The 16,758-nt window shown below is 36.2% G+C and overlaps 2 protein-coding genes across 7 annotated transcripts; one reads left to right on the top strand and one right to left on the bottom strand.

The window, feature by feature from the left end:
* Positions 1-121: 121 nt before the first annotated feature.
* On the top strand, positions 122-11,108 carry LOC107272937 (rab GTPase-activating protein 1-like). Of its 4 annotated transcripts, XM_015750625.2 has the most exons (17): positions 135-585; positions 1,627-1,805; positions 2,080-2,251; positions 2,352-2,550; positions 2,629-2,812; positions 2,896-3,261; positions 3,330-3,605; positions 3,674-3,842; positions 3,924-4,165; positions 4,231-4,419; positions 4,496-4,621; positions 4,690-4,875; positions 4,955-5,129; positions 8,057-8,247; positions 8,332-8,391; positions 8,468-8,659; positions 8,744-11,108. In XM_015750625.2, the coding sequence occupies exons 2-17, from the start codon at positions 1,635-1,637 to the stop codon at positions 8,960-8,962; spliced, it is 3,117 nt and encodes a 1,038-aa protein (XP_015606111.1). In that variant the 5' UTR covers positions 135-585; positions 1,627-1,634; the 3' UTR covers positions 8,963-11,108. The 4 variants fall into 4 exon arrangements, with proteins under 4 accessions (XP_015606113.1, XP_015606112.1, XP_024946020.1 ...); XM_025090252.1 differs by lacking the exon at positions 1,627-1,805 and having other exon boundaries at positions 131-585; XM_015750627.2 differs by lacking the exons at positions 8,057-8,247; positions 8,332-8,391; positions 8,468-8,659; positions 8,744-11,108 and adding an exon at positions 6,192-6,634 and having other exon boundaries at positions 122-585.
* On the bottom strand, positions 4,642-16,723 carry LOC107272936. 3 transcript variants are annotated; one of them, XR_001539091.2, is made up of 8 exons: positions 16,349-16,723; positions 15,566-15,813; positions 15,275-15,457; positions 12,678-15,208; positions 12,349-12,597; positions 6,565-6,854; positions 5,022-5,214; positions 4,642-4,892 (listed from the first exon to the last, which is right to left on the bottom strand). XR_001539091.2 is itself a non-coding variant. In XM_015750623.2 (6 exons), exons 1-5 carry the CDS (start codon positions 16,601-16,603, stop codon positions 12,395-12,397), a joined length of 3,420 nt encoding a protein of 1,139 aa, XP_015606109.1. In that variant the 5' UTR covers positions 16,604-16,723; the 3' UTR covers positions 5,089-5,214; positions 12,349-12,394. The 3 variants fall into 3 exon arrangements, 2 of the variants coding, with proteins under 2 accessions (XP_015606109.1, XP_015606108.1); XM_015750623.2 differs by lacking the exons at positions 4,642-4,892; positions 6,565-6,854 and having other exon boundaries at positions 5,089-5,214; XM_015750622.2 differs by lacking the exons at positions 4,642-4,892; positions 5,022-5,214; positions 6,565-6,854 and having other exon boundaries at positions 11,235-12,597.
* Positions 16,724-16,758: the final 35 nt, after the last annotated feature.

The raw sequence follows: 16,758 nt of genomic DNA, 5'->3' as shown, positions 1-16,758 counted from the left end.
GTATATGTAGACAGCGTTTTTGGAAATTACAATACTTTATGCAGATACATCTTTGGGAAATCCAAGAGAAATGTATTTCGAGGATATGCAATGAGGAGATTTGCAATTTTCATCCTGTTAATTGAAAAAATAATGGTGCTACGATTTGTCAGAATATGTTGCTTTGTATTTGCCGCTTTTTTAGGCACCGAGAGAGCTATACTCAATTTCCGGAATCTTAGTGACCAAATGGCTGATGGTGCGGTCGTTTCTGTCAGTGTCCTACGTGTTCTATCCGCAGAAAACATGTAAATAGTTATTTAGGATCGAGTAAGTGAGCCGCCGTGCCATCAAACGAAACCTGATATTCTCGTAAGATATTTAAGGGTGCGGTTCATTGATGTACGCGAACCACGCAATCCGTCGGAAATGTCCTCGAGGTTTGTCTGGTATTAAGAGAGCACTATTAATTTTGACGTTCGACGAGGTTTCTTCACGCAGAATCGGCACATAGGGAGCCAAGAGAATCGTCGCCACGCGGGTATGACTGCGTTAGAATGAGAATCAAATGATCTGACAAGACTTCGAGCCATTTACAACATTCTGGTGAGACTAGATCCCTGTGAAATATCAAAACATATTCGAGTGTTTCGAATTATTTAAGCTCTTGTCTTTTATCTTTATTTCTTTGTGCAAATGCACTCATTACATTGCGAAATCTCTACTTGCTTGAAACATTCCTTGAACTTTATCAATTACCATTATATGCTCGTGTTTGTCACCGATAAGATTTTTATCAGATTGTTTTCGATCAATATCAATATTTATAACAAAGCCTATATCCACTTCTTCTTGGCGGTGTGATTTTTCCAATACGATTCTCTTCCAAGATTATTTTCCTTCTCATAATTTATATGCTTAAGTAATACAAAACTGTCTGATTAAAATTTCTTAGCTCCTAATATTCTAACCACATTTCTTTATTTATCTTTCTGATAATTATTATGGTTTACATAGTTTTCGCCGGATATCCGATATATCTCAACTGGATAATTTAAACTTTAACAAACTCAAATCTTTTATCGCAAAAATGCATGGATCTCATGTTTTCGTCTGATTAAAGTAGTCTGACCTAATATATATACATATATATTATCCGTAGTGACATAAAAATAAAATCATAACAAAACATTCCGTATTCTTTCAGTGTTCTGTTAATTACTCATAAAAAATACTCCCACATCGACAATGTGTCATAAAATTGTTAAAGAGAAACAGCCCCCTGTTTGTTTCTTTTTATTTTTCTGTCCGCAATTATAGCTATATGTATGTATTGTTATTCGTATTAAAAGCGATACAAAACAGCCATCTAATACGTTTCACGATCACGTGTCGATTGACAATGCTCCATTATTATATGTATATCGTATGCTTTTCTTCCTACATATTGTTGCGATTTGCCATTATTTCATCCTCAAGTTGCGTTGCCATAAAACTATACGTCCGATAAATGCGTCATTGCAAGATGCACCATTCGTCATTCCTTAGGATTCGTGTTTTCTTTGTCGACGCAATAATGCAACTCAACAGTACACAATGTAGGTGCAATGCAATAATGCGTGGGTTCAATGACAATAAACTTTGCAGGCTTAGTTATGGAGGATAGCATGAGCGTCAAGTCTATGGAATCAGTGGCGACCAGCGACGAGTATGAATTCGTAAGCGAAAAAGGAACAAGTAAACAACAACAGACATTGCCGGAGCCGCCGACATTAAAAATTGCCAACAACGGAAATTTAGAGGATTTACAAAATAATCTTCGCGAGGTAACTCATTCCCTTAGGATTCAGTTTAAATAACTAGGACTTATTAATTGTTACGTTACTTTTTATTATTTTGTGTGGAATGGGAGATGAATTGCTTAGGTGATAAGAATTATCGCTACATCTAATACTTGTTATAGGCCGTCTTAATTGTTTTAGTGAACAACTTTGACCATGCGTTTTTTCTTTATCGGATAATTTTATCACATTCCAAAGTTCATTTGAATTTAATAATCCACGTGATTGATCATAATTCGAAATGAAATACTAATTTCAGGTACTGACGGAAGATTCGAAGATGGAGGCCAGCGAGGTTAAATTAATAAGCAGCAGTCAATCACATCAAAAAGTAAAGAAAGTTGGTCAGAGTCAGTTTTATGAAGTGACACCATTCGCGATAACTCCAGAAAAGCAGGACGTTATGAAGCCGGATGATTACACGGAGGAAGGTATTACAAAAAAGAACAAATTGAAACTGAGCAAAGGAGATACTTACTGTTCGGAAATTTCAAATTTACTTGATAATTCAAAATGAAAACTCTGTTGTAGAAATGACTGCGATATCGGACATGCAGCAAGAATGCACTGTATTTAATGGCGTAACTTATCTTGGTGCAGCTGCAATAAATGCACCGAAGTCGGAATGCGAAATACAGCGGAATATGAATATCCTAAATGCTGAACAGACTCAAAATCTTGGAATAAAAGTATCAGTTTCTGTTCCAAGTAGTTCACAGGGCTGCGTGGTGTGAGTAAATTTGAAAAGGAAAACATTTTTGAGACTGATAAATATATCGAAATTCATATTATATATATAAAATTGCAGGCTCTATGATGCCGCTACACAGCAAGCTATTGCGCATTATGAAGTGCAGCGTATTTTATTTTATGCTCGTGGTGAAAATAACGGACCCTGTGCAGCGTGTTTTGCGTTCACGTGGTCTCACGGTGATACTTTGGAATCCGCCATATTTCAGTGTCACGTTTTCCGGTGTAATATCCCTGAAGCTGTAAGTTGATACTTCTTTTGTTTCAGTTGATCAATAACTTGTTGAGTAAATTATTCAAATGAAATATTTAATATTTATATTAGGTCGGGCAAGTGTCGGCATGCTTTGCAAAAGCTTTCCAGAGGATTCCTAGATCTATGACAAATTCTTTGACTGGAAGTGACTTCAACGGTTTTAATGCCGGTAGCGAGAAAGCCAATTCACGTGTATTCATTTTTGAAGTTTCCATGGAAATCAAGGAAGAGGACGGCAAGGGTGGCTTCAGCACTGTTCCCAAGGACAGAAATTGCTTTAAATTTCGTTGTAACGTAACAAAGCAGGTGTGTCTAAGTATTCAGCAAGTGTCCAGTAAGGAAGGTGGTGTCGCTCTTGAGGTAGAAAGATGCTTTGGCGTTCTTGTCAGCCCAGGAAGAAACGTCAAACACAGTGATATGAGATTGCTGGAAATGGTAAAGACTCTTATAAAGTTTTATAATCTTTTGATTTGTATAAATGCAAGATTAATATTTAATTTCAGGAAGTAAGTACAGGACCAATAGCCCAGGAAAAACAGTGCTACAATATATGTGGTCGGTGGGATCCTGCAGATCCTGCTTTAGAAAGTCTCAATTTGGAAACAACGAGAGAGGGGAAAATATTTATGACAGTAGCAGTGGATTTGGTTATACGTGGAATTCGCGATCCAGTGAGATTTGTCATAGAGACGCCCGTTAAGATATTCCCACAAAACGAAAGATTTTGGTACTTCAATAAGAGAAATCTTGTGCAACAATTCTATCTAAATTCAAAAGAGGTCAGTGTGCATCTACAATGCGTATCCCTGATACTAATTTCATGAATACTAATTGTATATTTGCACAGATTATATCTGGGGACGGTGCAGATATTCATTATGAAGTTCAAAGCATAGAGACATCTGGCGAGTTAGATAGGAACAGATTGAATCTTGCTTTGAATTTGGCGTCTCTAATAAGATCCCCGTCTCTTACTAGTATCGACACTCTTACTCCTAAAGAAGAAATAGATTCTGGTAAAATATCATATATAGATTTTAAATAATTTTAACATAAACGTCATAGGATTAATTTTACATTGATTCTCCTCTTTTCAGATGGTGATGAACCTATGTTGAGCGGAACTGGTGAAGTATCTAAGGATTGCTCTGCCGACGAATTGGCTAGTTGGGCAGAAGTTCTCGACAGTTGGCACGTGAACGAACAGCGTCCAAAGTTACTGACAAAATTAACTAAACTAGGAATTCCTGAAGCACTGCGCGGGGAAGTCTGGCAGCGTTTAAGCAATTGCGACAACTCACTTGAAATGATGAATAAATATCGAACTCTAATTACTAAGGTAAGCAAGTCATTAATAACGATTTGCAATATAACATGTTTATTGGAAAAATACTTTTTTAATAGGAAAGCAACTGCGAGAGTGTTATTCTGAGAGACATCAATAGGACTTTTCCAGCGCATGATTTTTTTAAGGAAACTGGTGGTCTCGGTCAGGATTCCTTATATAGAATAAGCAAAGCGTATGCTGTTCACGATGAAGAGGTCGGATACTGTCAAGGGCTCAGTTTTTTAGTTGCCAGTCTATTGCTACACGTAAGAAATTTCGAATCTTAAAAATACAAATATCTCATAATCCAGACTGACAAAAATAAATGATATTTGTGTACAGATGCCAGAGGAACAGTCTTTCTGTGTCCTAGTGAAACTCATGTATGATTATGGCCTTCGGGATTTGTACAAAGACCGATTTGACAATCTTCATATGCGTTTTTACCAATTAAATCGATTAATGGAGGTACGTTATTACGAAATTGCTTAGTTTTAAAAAATAAACGGTTTTTATTTAATATCATAAAATTTTAGGACCAACTTCCAGAACTCTACAAACATTTTTGTGATCGTGGAGTAGAGACGCATATGTTCGCCGCACAATGGTTTCTTACGTTATTTACTGCCAGATTTCCTTTATTTCTGGTATTCCATATTTTAGACGTATTTCTACTCCAAGGGCTTGATACGCTATTCCAAATTGCTTTGGCATTGCTAATGGTAAGAAGTAAAATTATCTAAATGTGGAAAAAAGTAATACCCATTACGGTCAAATAAATTAAATTCATATATTTTTCAGCTATGTAAGAAGGAACTACTTCAATTGGATTTTGAAAGTATATTGAAATATTTTCGTGTCCACTTACCAAAGCGTTGTCGCAACGAGGAAATCTCTCGTTACGTGATGAAGCTTGCCTGTTCAGTTACGCTGAAGAAATTGAAGAAATACGAAGCAGAATTCATGGCGCTAAAAGGTAACTTCATCTTCTACGTTTGACGCTTGGTATCTCCTCGTCGTTCCTAAAATCCCATGTATCCTTCATCCGCGTGCGTTTTAATCTGTAAAAAGACTTAAGAATAACTACATGCAGTTCCGTACTAAAATGAAAAATATTTAGAATAGTCATCACTGAAAATACGTAAAAGTCATTTTTTATTTACGACGGCTGTGAAAGTTCACGAATACTTTTGATATTTAAACTTTAGAGGACGAGTGGATTTTTTTAACATCTACAATTTTTGACTTGGAATCTTAATATGCACGCTAAATTCATACTGTATAAAGAAGATGAGGCTACAAGACTGACTGCCCGCCCGTCTTCTAAAGGTTAAAAAACTTTAAAAGTTGAAGTATACTTTTGATATTTTTATACTCAAGACTCCTTTGGCTTTAATGGATTAATTAATCTTATTATTAATGACCAACTGAAAAAAAAACCAAAAGCGTTTCGCAAACAATTTTTGGCTTTGTAGTAAAGTCGTGTAGTACTTAGTCTAAGAATTTAGTATCTTCCTATTCTCCACTTTCCTTTATTGGGGAACTTCGCGAAAAGTATCGATGATTGCCCGTAGTCATTATTGTTAAGATCTTATATAAACACCTTTCGTTTATTTAAACAAATAACATTAGAAAGGGCACTCATCGATTCTTAGTATCGTCTCGTAAAAGTAACTACTGTAGTAAGCTTAATCCCTCTGGTAGAATTAGTATGCATGTCTCGTACCATTGCAACGCTTCTTTAGAATTGTAAGAATAATAAAAAAGGACAATCTAGTCTCTAGACGTAAATAAAAATTAATTTCACATATATGTCTGAGTTCACCAATGTAAATCAGATAAAAGAAAAAGAATCTGATTTCATCCTTGCTACGGCACAAAGTTACAGTTTAATCAAAACCCGATGGTGATGGACACGTCTGCTGGTGGATTCGTAATCTCGTTGGTTGCCTTACGTGAAAAGGAATGCTTTTACGAAATAATTCGTGGTACATTTGTTATTTTTTTCTCTTCTTAGAGAACGAAAACTCTTTTGCAGAGCAAGGTTCAACGAACAGCGCCGGATATTCCTCCTGGAGCACAGGAGATATCGTCCGTATGCCGTTAGATAAAATTGAGAAATACGGCAGTCAATTAAGTAATTACATTAATCAAAGATTCAGTGGATATGATTTTCCAATGTGGAATTTCGAAATGGCCAATTCATTCTGACCAGAACTCATTTCTCTCGAATTTACCTCATGAAAGCATTTACCTACCATTCCCGCGTATAACGTATTGACAAACGTATGTTGTAACAATGTCCATCATTTCATATGAAAACATATATATTCATAAAAGCGCGCGAACATTCGAATTGTAGGAAAAAAAAAAGTTAAACCGTAAAACTCAACGTCAAACGATACTTGTACCTTTTTTTAATTTATAATTTATTTATTATTATTTGTTGAAATAAAGCAGTCCTTTCTTTTCATACGTCTCTTTGTAGTTTTATCAATTGCACCCGTTCTTTTTCTCTTTTACTTCGTACTGTCATTCCTCCATGTTCCATCATCCTCCTGCGTATCCTGTGGCTTTGGAATGTACATTTCATTTTGCATCATGGGGAATGTAAAGTGCATGATAAGTGTTATCAATGGATGAAGAAATTTCATTGATTGACCTCTACAGGATGAACTAACTCACTAATAGTAATTGAGTACTGCAAAGAAAAAAAATTAACTATCATTGGTTACGCATTCATTAAAAAATTGCGTCAGACGCTGTAACGTTTACAGCCATTACGAATCGTTTCACGTCACTAAACGGGTACAAGGAAGTCGTCATTACTCAAAGTCTTAACAACATTGTACATACAATGGATAAGGCATCCTTGTAATCTACGCGAAATTTAAACATGCCAAATGCATTTAATTCTGTACTCGTAATGACGCGCATTCAGTTATGTTTTTGAACTCGGTGATATCCTCTTTCTTTACCTGCGGTGGATATAATTTCTGCAGATATTCACGTCAAAGAAAACATTTCTGTCACCTACTATCAAGAAGATACTTCACGTATGACAATGCATGCGGTATCCGTTTGAAAAGGTGTATAATTTCAAAAATCCGCAGTAAGTTGATCCAATAGCTGTTTTCTTTTATTTTAAATTCACATCAAGTAACCGCTTCGATAATTTTTTTTATCTTACTTGTTGCGTGATCCTCTTTTCACCAACCATGCGAACGCGATCAATTCCTATTACGAAATGATCCTTACGAGTTCGGTGAAAGTAAAATAGAACGAGATTCAATAATGATTTGCTCTTTTCCATTATATGAATAACGTCGAGTAGATTCTCACTTTATGCGAAATCTGAACTTTGTTGTTGTTCCACGTGCAACGGGATACCGAGAAGGTATCTATCGCCTGCAACAACAGCAGTTTAAAACGAGCCGATATTCTCTTTCGCAATAGTGTAAATACACTGTGCGCCTTGACAGTGTACCAAACGCTCGATTAGTATCACTTGGAACGTATTACGATACGTACGCGACACGTATCCCGGACATGAGTTCGATTTACGTACTGAGAATAGCTAGAAAGAGTAAGAGATTGTCATTGGTATTATAACGTATATAATTATAATAGAGACACAAAGTCCAAGTTTCAGTTGAAATAGAAAAGAAATATTTAATTTGTATGCATGTACCAGATGCGACATTAAAATTAAAAATAAATATATTTTTACTGTATTCCCTGTTGCTATAGTGAAAGCGAATAATTACCATGTGTAACCTCACGTTTTTATCGTTACTCGATTAGATTTATAATTAGGAGAACAATGATTGTAAACGTATGTGACCAAAAAATATGAAACAGTTGAATGTGCAGAGACTAAATGTGGCACGTGAATAATTGCAGAAGCTCAGGAAGATGCCGACGAGTACAGCAACGAGGTGGAGCAACTTCGTGGCGCGGTCACGAGGAACGAAGAGGAGAAACAACGGCTGGAGGCTGAATTGAGTCAAGTTAAGGAAATGCTACAACGTGAAGTAGCTAGTGCAGATGCTAACAATCGGCGTAGCGCAGTGATAATAGCAGAATATAAACAGGTAATTGTTTATGCATCGTTTGATAAACAAACAGACCTTCGCCGTGTTAAATGTATCTAATTACTGATGACGAATGAATTTTAGATTTGTCAACGCCTGGAGGATGATTACAATGCGGCCAAGAATACGCTGAGTGACCTCCGAGTGAGTCGATATAAAAATTATACAAGTATGGAAAGTCAATTAATACATTTTTAATATTAAACTTCTCTGTAACTAGAGTAAGGTATCAAAATGTGACAAGTGCAGAAGTTCCATTACGGAATCAGCAAGCGTATTGGCAGATATATCACATCCACTGGAGAATCGAATAGATCCTATGTTACACCGAGCCCAGGAGAGGGTACGAGAATTGGAATTGGAATTGGCCCAGACAAAATTAATGCACGTGGAAGCTGAGTGTAGAAATCAGGTAGAATAACAATTGTTGTTCGTGCAATTTAATTACGTTCGTTTAGAACAATTCCTACTTCTGTTCATATCAATTTGCATTTAGGACTTGACTCATCAACTCCATGCGACTGCATCGGAGCTTCAAGCAGCTCGCAACAGCTGGCCCTGGTTAAGCAAAACGTTATCCAGTATAAAAGAGGCTGCTAACAAGAGGGAAGTTATGGGAGGTAACGTAGTGCGCCGTGACAGTGCACCAGGAGGTGATATGCATCATCATGCGATACATTCTCAGAGTCGAGACAGTCTTAAGGAAGTGGTGTGATGCCGTAATTACTCCTAGAGTAGTACAGGAACAGAGAAAGAGAGAGAGAGAGAGAGAGAGAGCAAAAGAAACACAAAGGTAAACAGAGCAAAAAAAGTAATAAAAAAAAGAAGAGTAAATAACCAAGAATGTTAGAACAAGAGGGTAGTAATGAAGAAGATACACTTGGTACCGGACGCTGAGTATTTTGAGAACAAGAAATAAAAGAAAACTATTGCACGTGTGACTTTTCGTGTCTTCTGTGTGTACTCCAATATGAGCGTTTGCAGGTGTATCCATGAATGAGTGTGTTGGAATACTCAGTGGCTGGTAGCGGAATCGTATATAACGAGTACATGTTTATAGCTGCATGTAATAATGCCGTCCTGACGTACAAGTAGCAATAATGAAGTAAAAATGACGGCCGAGCACGTGTACGTCAGTTTAGGCAGAGAAAACTTTGGTGATCGCTTACGACTCAATCTCATGGCGAATAAGAGTCAGAGCGGCTACACTTTATACGTTCTCTATTGATATTATTCGAAAGACATTATCGTTAGTCACTTTGTTACGTTTTACAATTATATTTCTTTTGTATCTAATACGAGACACGCGTATATGACTGTAAACTGTAATTGCACCGTGCGGCTATATTTAAGTATGATTTAAGAGTCTCGGGGGACAATGGGAAAAAAGATACGTTCTCTTTTCTTGTGGAACGAACGTCTTATTTTTTTTTTTTGTGCACTCTTGGGAGTATATTTGAAACTGTTGAGTAATATTTCTAGGATAAAACCTGGATACTATTTCTTTTTTCTCATTTACTTTCCTTCTGGCGGAACTAGTCTGACGACGGTGACGTCGAATTTAATATGGACGTAACGAGCATGCGTTTGAATTCCCTTTGTAGGATATAAGACAGATTTATTTAATTGTTCTTATACTTCTTTTTATCATATATACATATATATGATTCTTTTGTATCTTTTTTTGACACTTCACGATAGGCCTCTTGCATTGTAAATTTGTTTCTTCATTCCTCTTACGATACAGTTTTCACGACAAGTCTGTCTTTGTTTTCCAATCGCTCTCGATCGTATGATAAAGAAAATTATTTTGCACGATTCATGTGTAATAAATAAATATTGATTTGTAACGATTACACTCTCCCTCACCGTGCTTTATATTATTTCCAATAATGCTTTGTTTTGTACAATGTTTCCTATCTTTGGGCCGTGTTCGACTAAATGTTCTCTATACAACAATATTAGAGCCGTGCCATTCCAAGAATAAATCAAACAATTACACAATCAAACGTGCCATTACTTAGTAGGAACAGATGATGAAAATATTCAAATGTAAATTGCAAAATCTTCATACGAACCGAATCGTCGTCCTCCGCGTATATTGTTCTTGCAGAGCTTCTCTTTTATTAGTTCGACCATTTATAAAAGTAAGATTATCCCACGTGCGTTGAACACTTTTCACCGCTATATTTAAATAAAAAAAAAATAAATATTCCGTTTTTTTGTTTTTGCGATAGCTACCATTATGTATAAAATATAATAATGATAGCACTGTAATCGAGCCGATACCATAGCCATTATAAATATTCGTATATCAAAAAAAAAGAAAAAGAGACAGAGTGTGTGGGCGTATGAGTATGTATGAATGAAAATAGAGGAAAGACAGAGAAAGAGGTAAAGGACCAGAAGGGATGAAGATAGCAGGAAAATTGCGTGACTTCAATAAATAAACATGTAAAATCGATATGATTAAGAATAATCAATATTGGCAAAAAAGGGAAAACTGTCAACTTTCTGTATATAGAGTGAATAAGAGATTAAGTGGGAGTTTCAATGTACACACGAAACGAAGTAAAATATATAAAACTTGAAATCGAACGGAAAAAGAAAGAAAAAGAGAGGCAAAGGGAAGCTGATTAGGAGGCTCATCAATTAAGGATGATTTCCATGACGTTAAATAATATGCTAAAACTAATCAATCGTGTAAAGATTTAGAATAACCGCCTGTAAGGATAAAGAAAAAAAAAAGTAATTGAGAGGAGGAAAACAAAAACCGGAAGTAATAACGAAAAAAATTAATTGTGACATTGTACGTCCTGTAATTTCATTCCATTATTACTGAAATAAAGAAAAGTACCAAATGTTGCCTATGAGTCAATATATATTATAATTTGTTTCATCATTTTCAGCCTCTCTACGTTATTTGTCGTTTTATTTATTAATCGTTATTTGTCATCATGGGTTTTTATCATTGTTTTGTCTCTAGCTTACGTAACTCATATTTTTATTGTTAATATTATTGTTGTTGTTATTACTATCCTCTTTTACGATTAATCGTACATTCGCTAATAGAACGATATGCAGTATCAGTCTTACGATAGAAGGTAAATTTTCTTTTAATCCGTTACCAATCTAGAAAACATTAGTCAAAACTTTCAATAATCTCAAGCACAACCCGCACGCGTTTAAAAATAAACAAATAGAAAATAAAAACATAGAGAGCAAATATATTTTGTATCGAATCGTAACAAATTCATAAACTCTAACAAGTATCCACTTTGCCGTGGAAAAATAATAGAGTGAAAAAAAGTATGCGAATTAATGAAACGTATATAATATATATACATATATATCTTCACGCAGATAAAAACTAGAAGTGCGCAATTGCACGCAGAGGAAAACTAGCGGTATAGAAAAAATGGATCCATGATCGTACGAAAATATATTGTATCGAACGAGCGACTTTGTCATCTTTGGAATATTTTTAGTTTGTCTTTCTTTTCGCTCTTTTTTTCCGGCTCGCCGTAGACGCACGCAAATAGTTTGATATGTCTTATGTGCTGTTCTTAATTATACGTTTAAAGAATACAAAAAAAAGAGACTAATAAGTAACATGTCAGTAACGGCTAATTTTCCATTTTTTTGGAAGAACATTCGTACGCAGTTAGACAAAGATTTCTCCGGAAGCTCGCTAAACGAAGGCAAGATCTTTTCTATGGATAACGATTAATTATTTATTACTGTAAACGATTAATCGTTATTATCGTTAATATAATTAATCGTTATCCAAGCGTGTGTATCGCGTATTAGAAAAAAAGATGAAATGGATACCGTGTATTTCGTGTAATACGAACTTTCAATTATGGACTACGACAGTTATATTTATATTATATTTGACAAATACGCGCTAAATGAGTTGCAATCTACTTTCGTATATTCATCGATCATTCAAACTCCCTGACGTATTGTCAAATTCTCACCACATTCACACAACTCGGAAAGATGAGCTATAACAAGATCAAACCTTTGACAGTAACAAAGAGAATATCACATTGCTTTTAAAAAGAAAGGAAAGCCAAAAGCCTTCGCTTATGTACATACAGGATTAGGGACAGGTTCTCTGTGTAAAGGATGTCAACGAGATGTTTCAAGGATCTCCACCAGCTCCCCAGTCTCTTGGTAGATTTCCTGGATTATCATCTTCAGTGTTATCACTACTTGGTGTCGTTGCATCGTCTACGTCGTCGTCGTCGTCGTCATCCTCATCATCCTCCACTACGCTGTCCTCTTCGGAGGAACTACTATCGAAGCCTTCATCGTGGTCTAGATTAAGATCTGGTGCATCTCCACCTGAAGTATAAAAAGTATATTTTTTATAATCCAAGTAGGTTGTAAGGACTTTTCAATTTATCAGGATCTGATTTATATACCTGCAGGTTCATCAGGTGGGTGTTGGTAATTTAAGCCACCCTCGACATCCACAGGATTAGCCATTTCTAAAATACGCAGTAGCCACAATGGAAATCCGTTTTCTAGGACGTAAATGTCGTTCTCGTTCTCAAGATCATTTTCTAATACGTCAATCAGAGGTTGAAGATCTTCCACATCGTTAATCCCTACGGCTATCATGTTATTTCCTTCCCCGTCTCTGTTGTTATTAGCGAGGTCGCCATTTTCAACCTCGACTAGCTCCAGAAAACCTGGTCTAGGTGCCTCCGCTACACTGGGTGATTCAGAGTCAGAAATCCTGTCGTGTGCAATACTTGATAAGTCGTTTTCAGGTGTTATGTCTAGTGCTGATGCTGAGTTTGGGTATCCAGAGTCCATAATCTCTGGCGAGAAACTATTTGGTGGTGTTTCTAAAGCTTCCGGTGAAATTGGCTTGACTTCGGCGATTTCTTGTTTTGAAGCCGGTCTTTGGCTCGCACATGGAATTTTTGATTCTTTCGTTGAGACGGTGTCCGCGATAAGAACATTCTTGGAACACGTTTGGCAATTACTTTGATTGTTTTCGGATTTCGCATCCTCTTCCGGAATGAATATACATTTTGAATCTTTTGAAAAATCATTGATGTTATTCAACAGGGTGTTATTACCATCTTGACTAGAATGTTCGTCTAATTCACACTTCTGCGTTATAATAGTTTTACACCGACTATCAGCTTCCTTCGATTCACACATTCCTGCAAATGTATCTTCAGGAACGTCACTGTCAGATGTGGTCTCTTCCGGTTTGTCAGAAAAATCATTTCCGCCTTTTAATGTCACACATTCTTGTTGATACATAGGGATACGTTCATTCTGATACCATTTTTCCATAATTAGACTACTGGATTCACTGGTATTACTTAAACCCAATAGAGAAGTTTGACTACTATTTTCTAATAAATTTTCATTACTGCTGGATTCCATTGTTGTTCTACTAGAAGAAAGTTGTGCTTGTTCTCTCTCGCATAATTGTTCCTCGAGTAAAGCTGTAGTACTCTTCATAGGTTTTTTATCTTCTGATTCTAGGAGAACTCGCGGAGAACTAGTAAATTGTGGTTGCCCGCTTATGTCACTGGTAATACTATTTAACGATAAACTTTGCATAGGATTTGCTTCGTGTTTTAAATGTGCGTTAGATATACATGAATACTCAATAGATTCCCCATTTCTAATTGGCAACTGTTCGATGCCATTTTCAATATGAATTTCGTTGGAAATCGATGGCACAGAATTATCAATGGATTTGGACTTAAGCAAAATTGGCGGAAACAGTAACTTAAGACCGCTACTCGTTGTCAATTGTAATGGCCGTTGTGGTTGAGATGTCATCCTGTCGTCATGGAGATTCATTTTATCCAGAGAATAAGTTGTACCTCCATTAAAAACCTCCTCTGAAAGTCCTCTGTTCCTCTGAAACGCATCCTCCGATTTTTGCTTGTAAAATGGATCGTCTGTTGGCTCCGTTTTCAAGTAAAAACTTACTCTGCTTTCTTCTCCTGAGAAATAATTCTCTCCGTAGCTAGAAAATGGCATTGATGTCATAACAATTGGTTCTGATTGTAAACTGGAATTTGAGATATCCAAATCATCCAAATCTATTTGATCCAAACCTATAGTTACGGAATTACTAGGTAATTCCTGCTCCTCTGAAATACTATGAAAATCAACTGGAACAAAATCCTGTACTTCATGATTATCATGCTCCATCTCCATATAAGGATCAAAATGATTTCCTTCTTGAGTACGCTGTGGATCATCGTAAGTCTTTTCTATGACGAGTTCTTGGTCGAATTCATCCAAACCTTCATCGTTATGATCATAATAATTAAGACTGAAACGATTCAACTCATCTTCTGCAAACCCGCCACTATATTGAACGTTAAAGGTATCCCCCTGATCCATTTCGTCGTCATCCCAATTTTCTTCAGGCACAGCATTATTATCATAATACTCAGTGGGAACACTAGATTCATCAGTATTCCATTCATCGCCCCAACGCGGTCGCTCGTGGTCCAGAAAATCATCATCATCGAATGCAGATTCGGAGAACACGGAACGTGCGGGCACCAGTATAACAGGTCCTTCTGGTCGATCTACTATTGTCCAACCAGCGTTCACCAAAATTTCTCGAAGTAACTCAGTGGTGATACAAAAAGCCACTAGTGAATTCATAAGTTTATCCAGAGCAAGTTCCTCCTCCTCTACTCCACATAAATATCTAATATAATAGGTTGCTGCATCCAGAATCTTCTCTTCGTCAGAACGATTGTCCATTTGAAAAGGATACTCATAGCAGGCAACTTCCTTAAATAGTCCTTCTGATCCAAGGATCCACTCTTGATTGATCTCTTCTCGTCTGTGAAACACTGCCATTTGTGAACAAGAACCACAGTGCTCTGTACCTGCAGGACCATCACCGATCCCTTGGATGGTCACCTCATAGTTTGGATACCTGGCGACGATGTTCTCCGCCCTGTAGATCAAATTAACCAACGATTCTAACAGATCCTAATCCAGAGGATCTCTTATTAATTCTTACCAGTCGCGGAATTGTTCTCTGCTCCATTCAAACTTGTGATCAGGATGACGAAATCCACTGAAATTATCGAACAGGACATTGAAATCCGCATTAGGAGTGGTCACAACGACAACTCGAGGTTTGATGTATCCAAAAACATTATATGGGAAATCCATTAATGTATCTGGATAGAGATGTTCGATTCTGAAGTAAAAAAAATTATATGTGACTAACATGTCTAATTCATTCTCTTATTGAATTCATTATGGCACATAAATTCAATTTATGATTTCATGAAAAAACATGACATACAGCTCTATACAAATAACAGCATCACAGTTTTCCAACTTTCGATCAGCATGTGTTACACTTCCTTCATAAAGACGAATTGTCAATGGAATTGATCTGGTATGTAAGAAATCAGCATGAAGTGGCTCAACTCTATGTTTGTATGTATTCAGTATTTCTTTATCTATGTCAACATGTAAAATTTCTTGGATTCCAGGAGTATTCTTCAAATAGACTGAAAAGGCCAATTCTGCACAGCCAAAGTCTACTACCTATAAGAGTAAAAGTACATCTAATTAATGTGCCACAGCAAAAGTTTACTCATAAAGAGCACAGTGACAAGTATAATCTCATTTATTCAAAGGGATATTTTCAACAAACAAACACACTCGAGTAATATATTTGTTTAAGTGATATTCATATATAACATTCAGCAATATCTCAACTGGCATTCATCGCAAGAATAAAATAATTTTACATGTAAGCAGCATAAAGAAATATAAAAAAAGAAATAATCGATAATATCATTCGTAAAAACAAGTGACAATTACTGTTCTTACGCATAATTAAAATTTGTTACCATAACCATACACAATTTTTTTTAATTAAAAAAACTCCAAGGAAACACAGTATCAGTAAAAAGAATCATAGCCATCGAAAAATTCTAATTACATTTGAAATATTGAAAATAACATCGTCTGCAAGCCGCGTAAGAACCCGCGTACATGCGAAGGATGTGGGATGATTAAAAAAAACAATGTTCGTAAAATCATAACAATAAAGTCGAATAATAAATAAATACAATACCTTTCTAATCTTTCCAGAGTAACGCTCACTACTAAGTACATTTTGAACGGCGACATATCGTTGTACGTAAACCGGTGGATAAAATTTCAAACCCATAATCTCGCATTGATAGAACTTGTAATCAAAATCGTTCTCACTATTCTCGACAATATCCAAGCTGATCTCTTCCTTGATAATAGTCGCTCGTTTACCTTGGAAAGTATTGTAAATGATTCTCCCCAGAAGATAAAGCACATGGAACAAAACGATAATCATATCTGTTTCAAATTCTCAGGGTATTCTCAGTTCGCCCGACGTATATTTCGCTTCTGACATTTCTTTCAATGTATCACGGCCATGTTGTTACCGCTTCAGCTTTCAAAGATAATCGGCAGATTGCAGTCGTACTCGTTTCTCGCTAGGGATCCTAG

This window comes from Cephus cinctus, unplaced genomic scaffold (assembly GCF_000341935.2).
Source record: "Cephus cinctus unplaced genomic scaffold, Ccin1 Ccin1_scaffold1333, whole genome shotgun sequence".
Classification (NCBI taxonomy): Eukaryota; Metazoa; Arthropoda; class Insecta; order Hymenoptera; family Cephidae; genus Cephus; species Cephus cinctus.
Note: the sequence above shows the minus strand (reverse complement) of the source record. Positions and strands in the feature narration are given on the sequence as shown.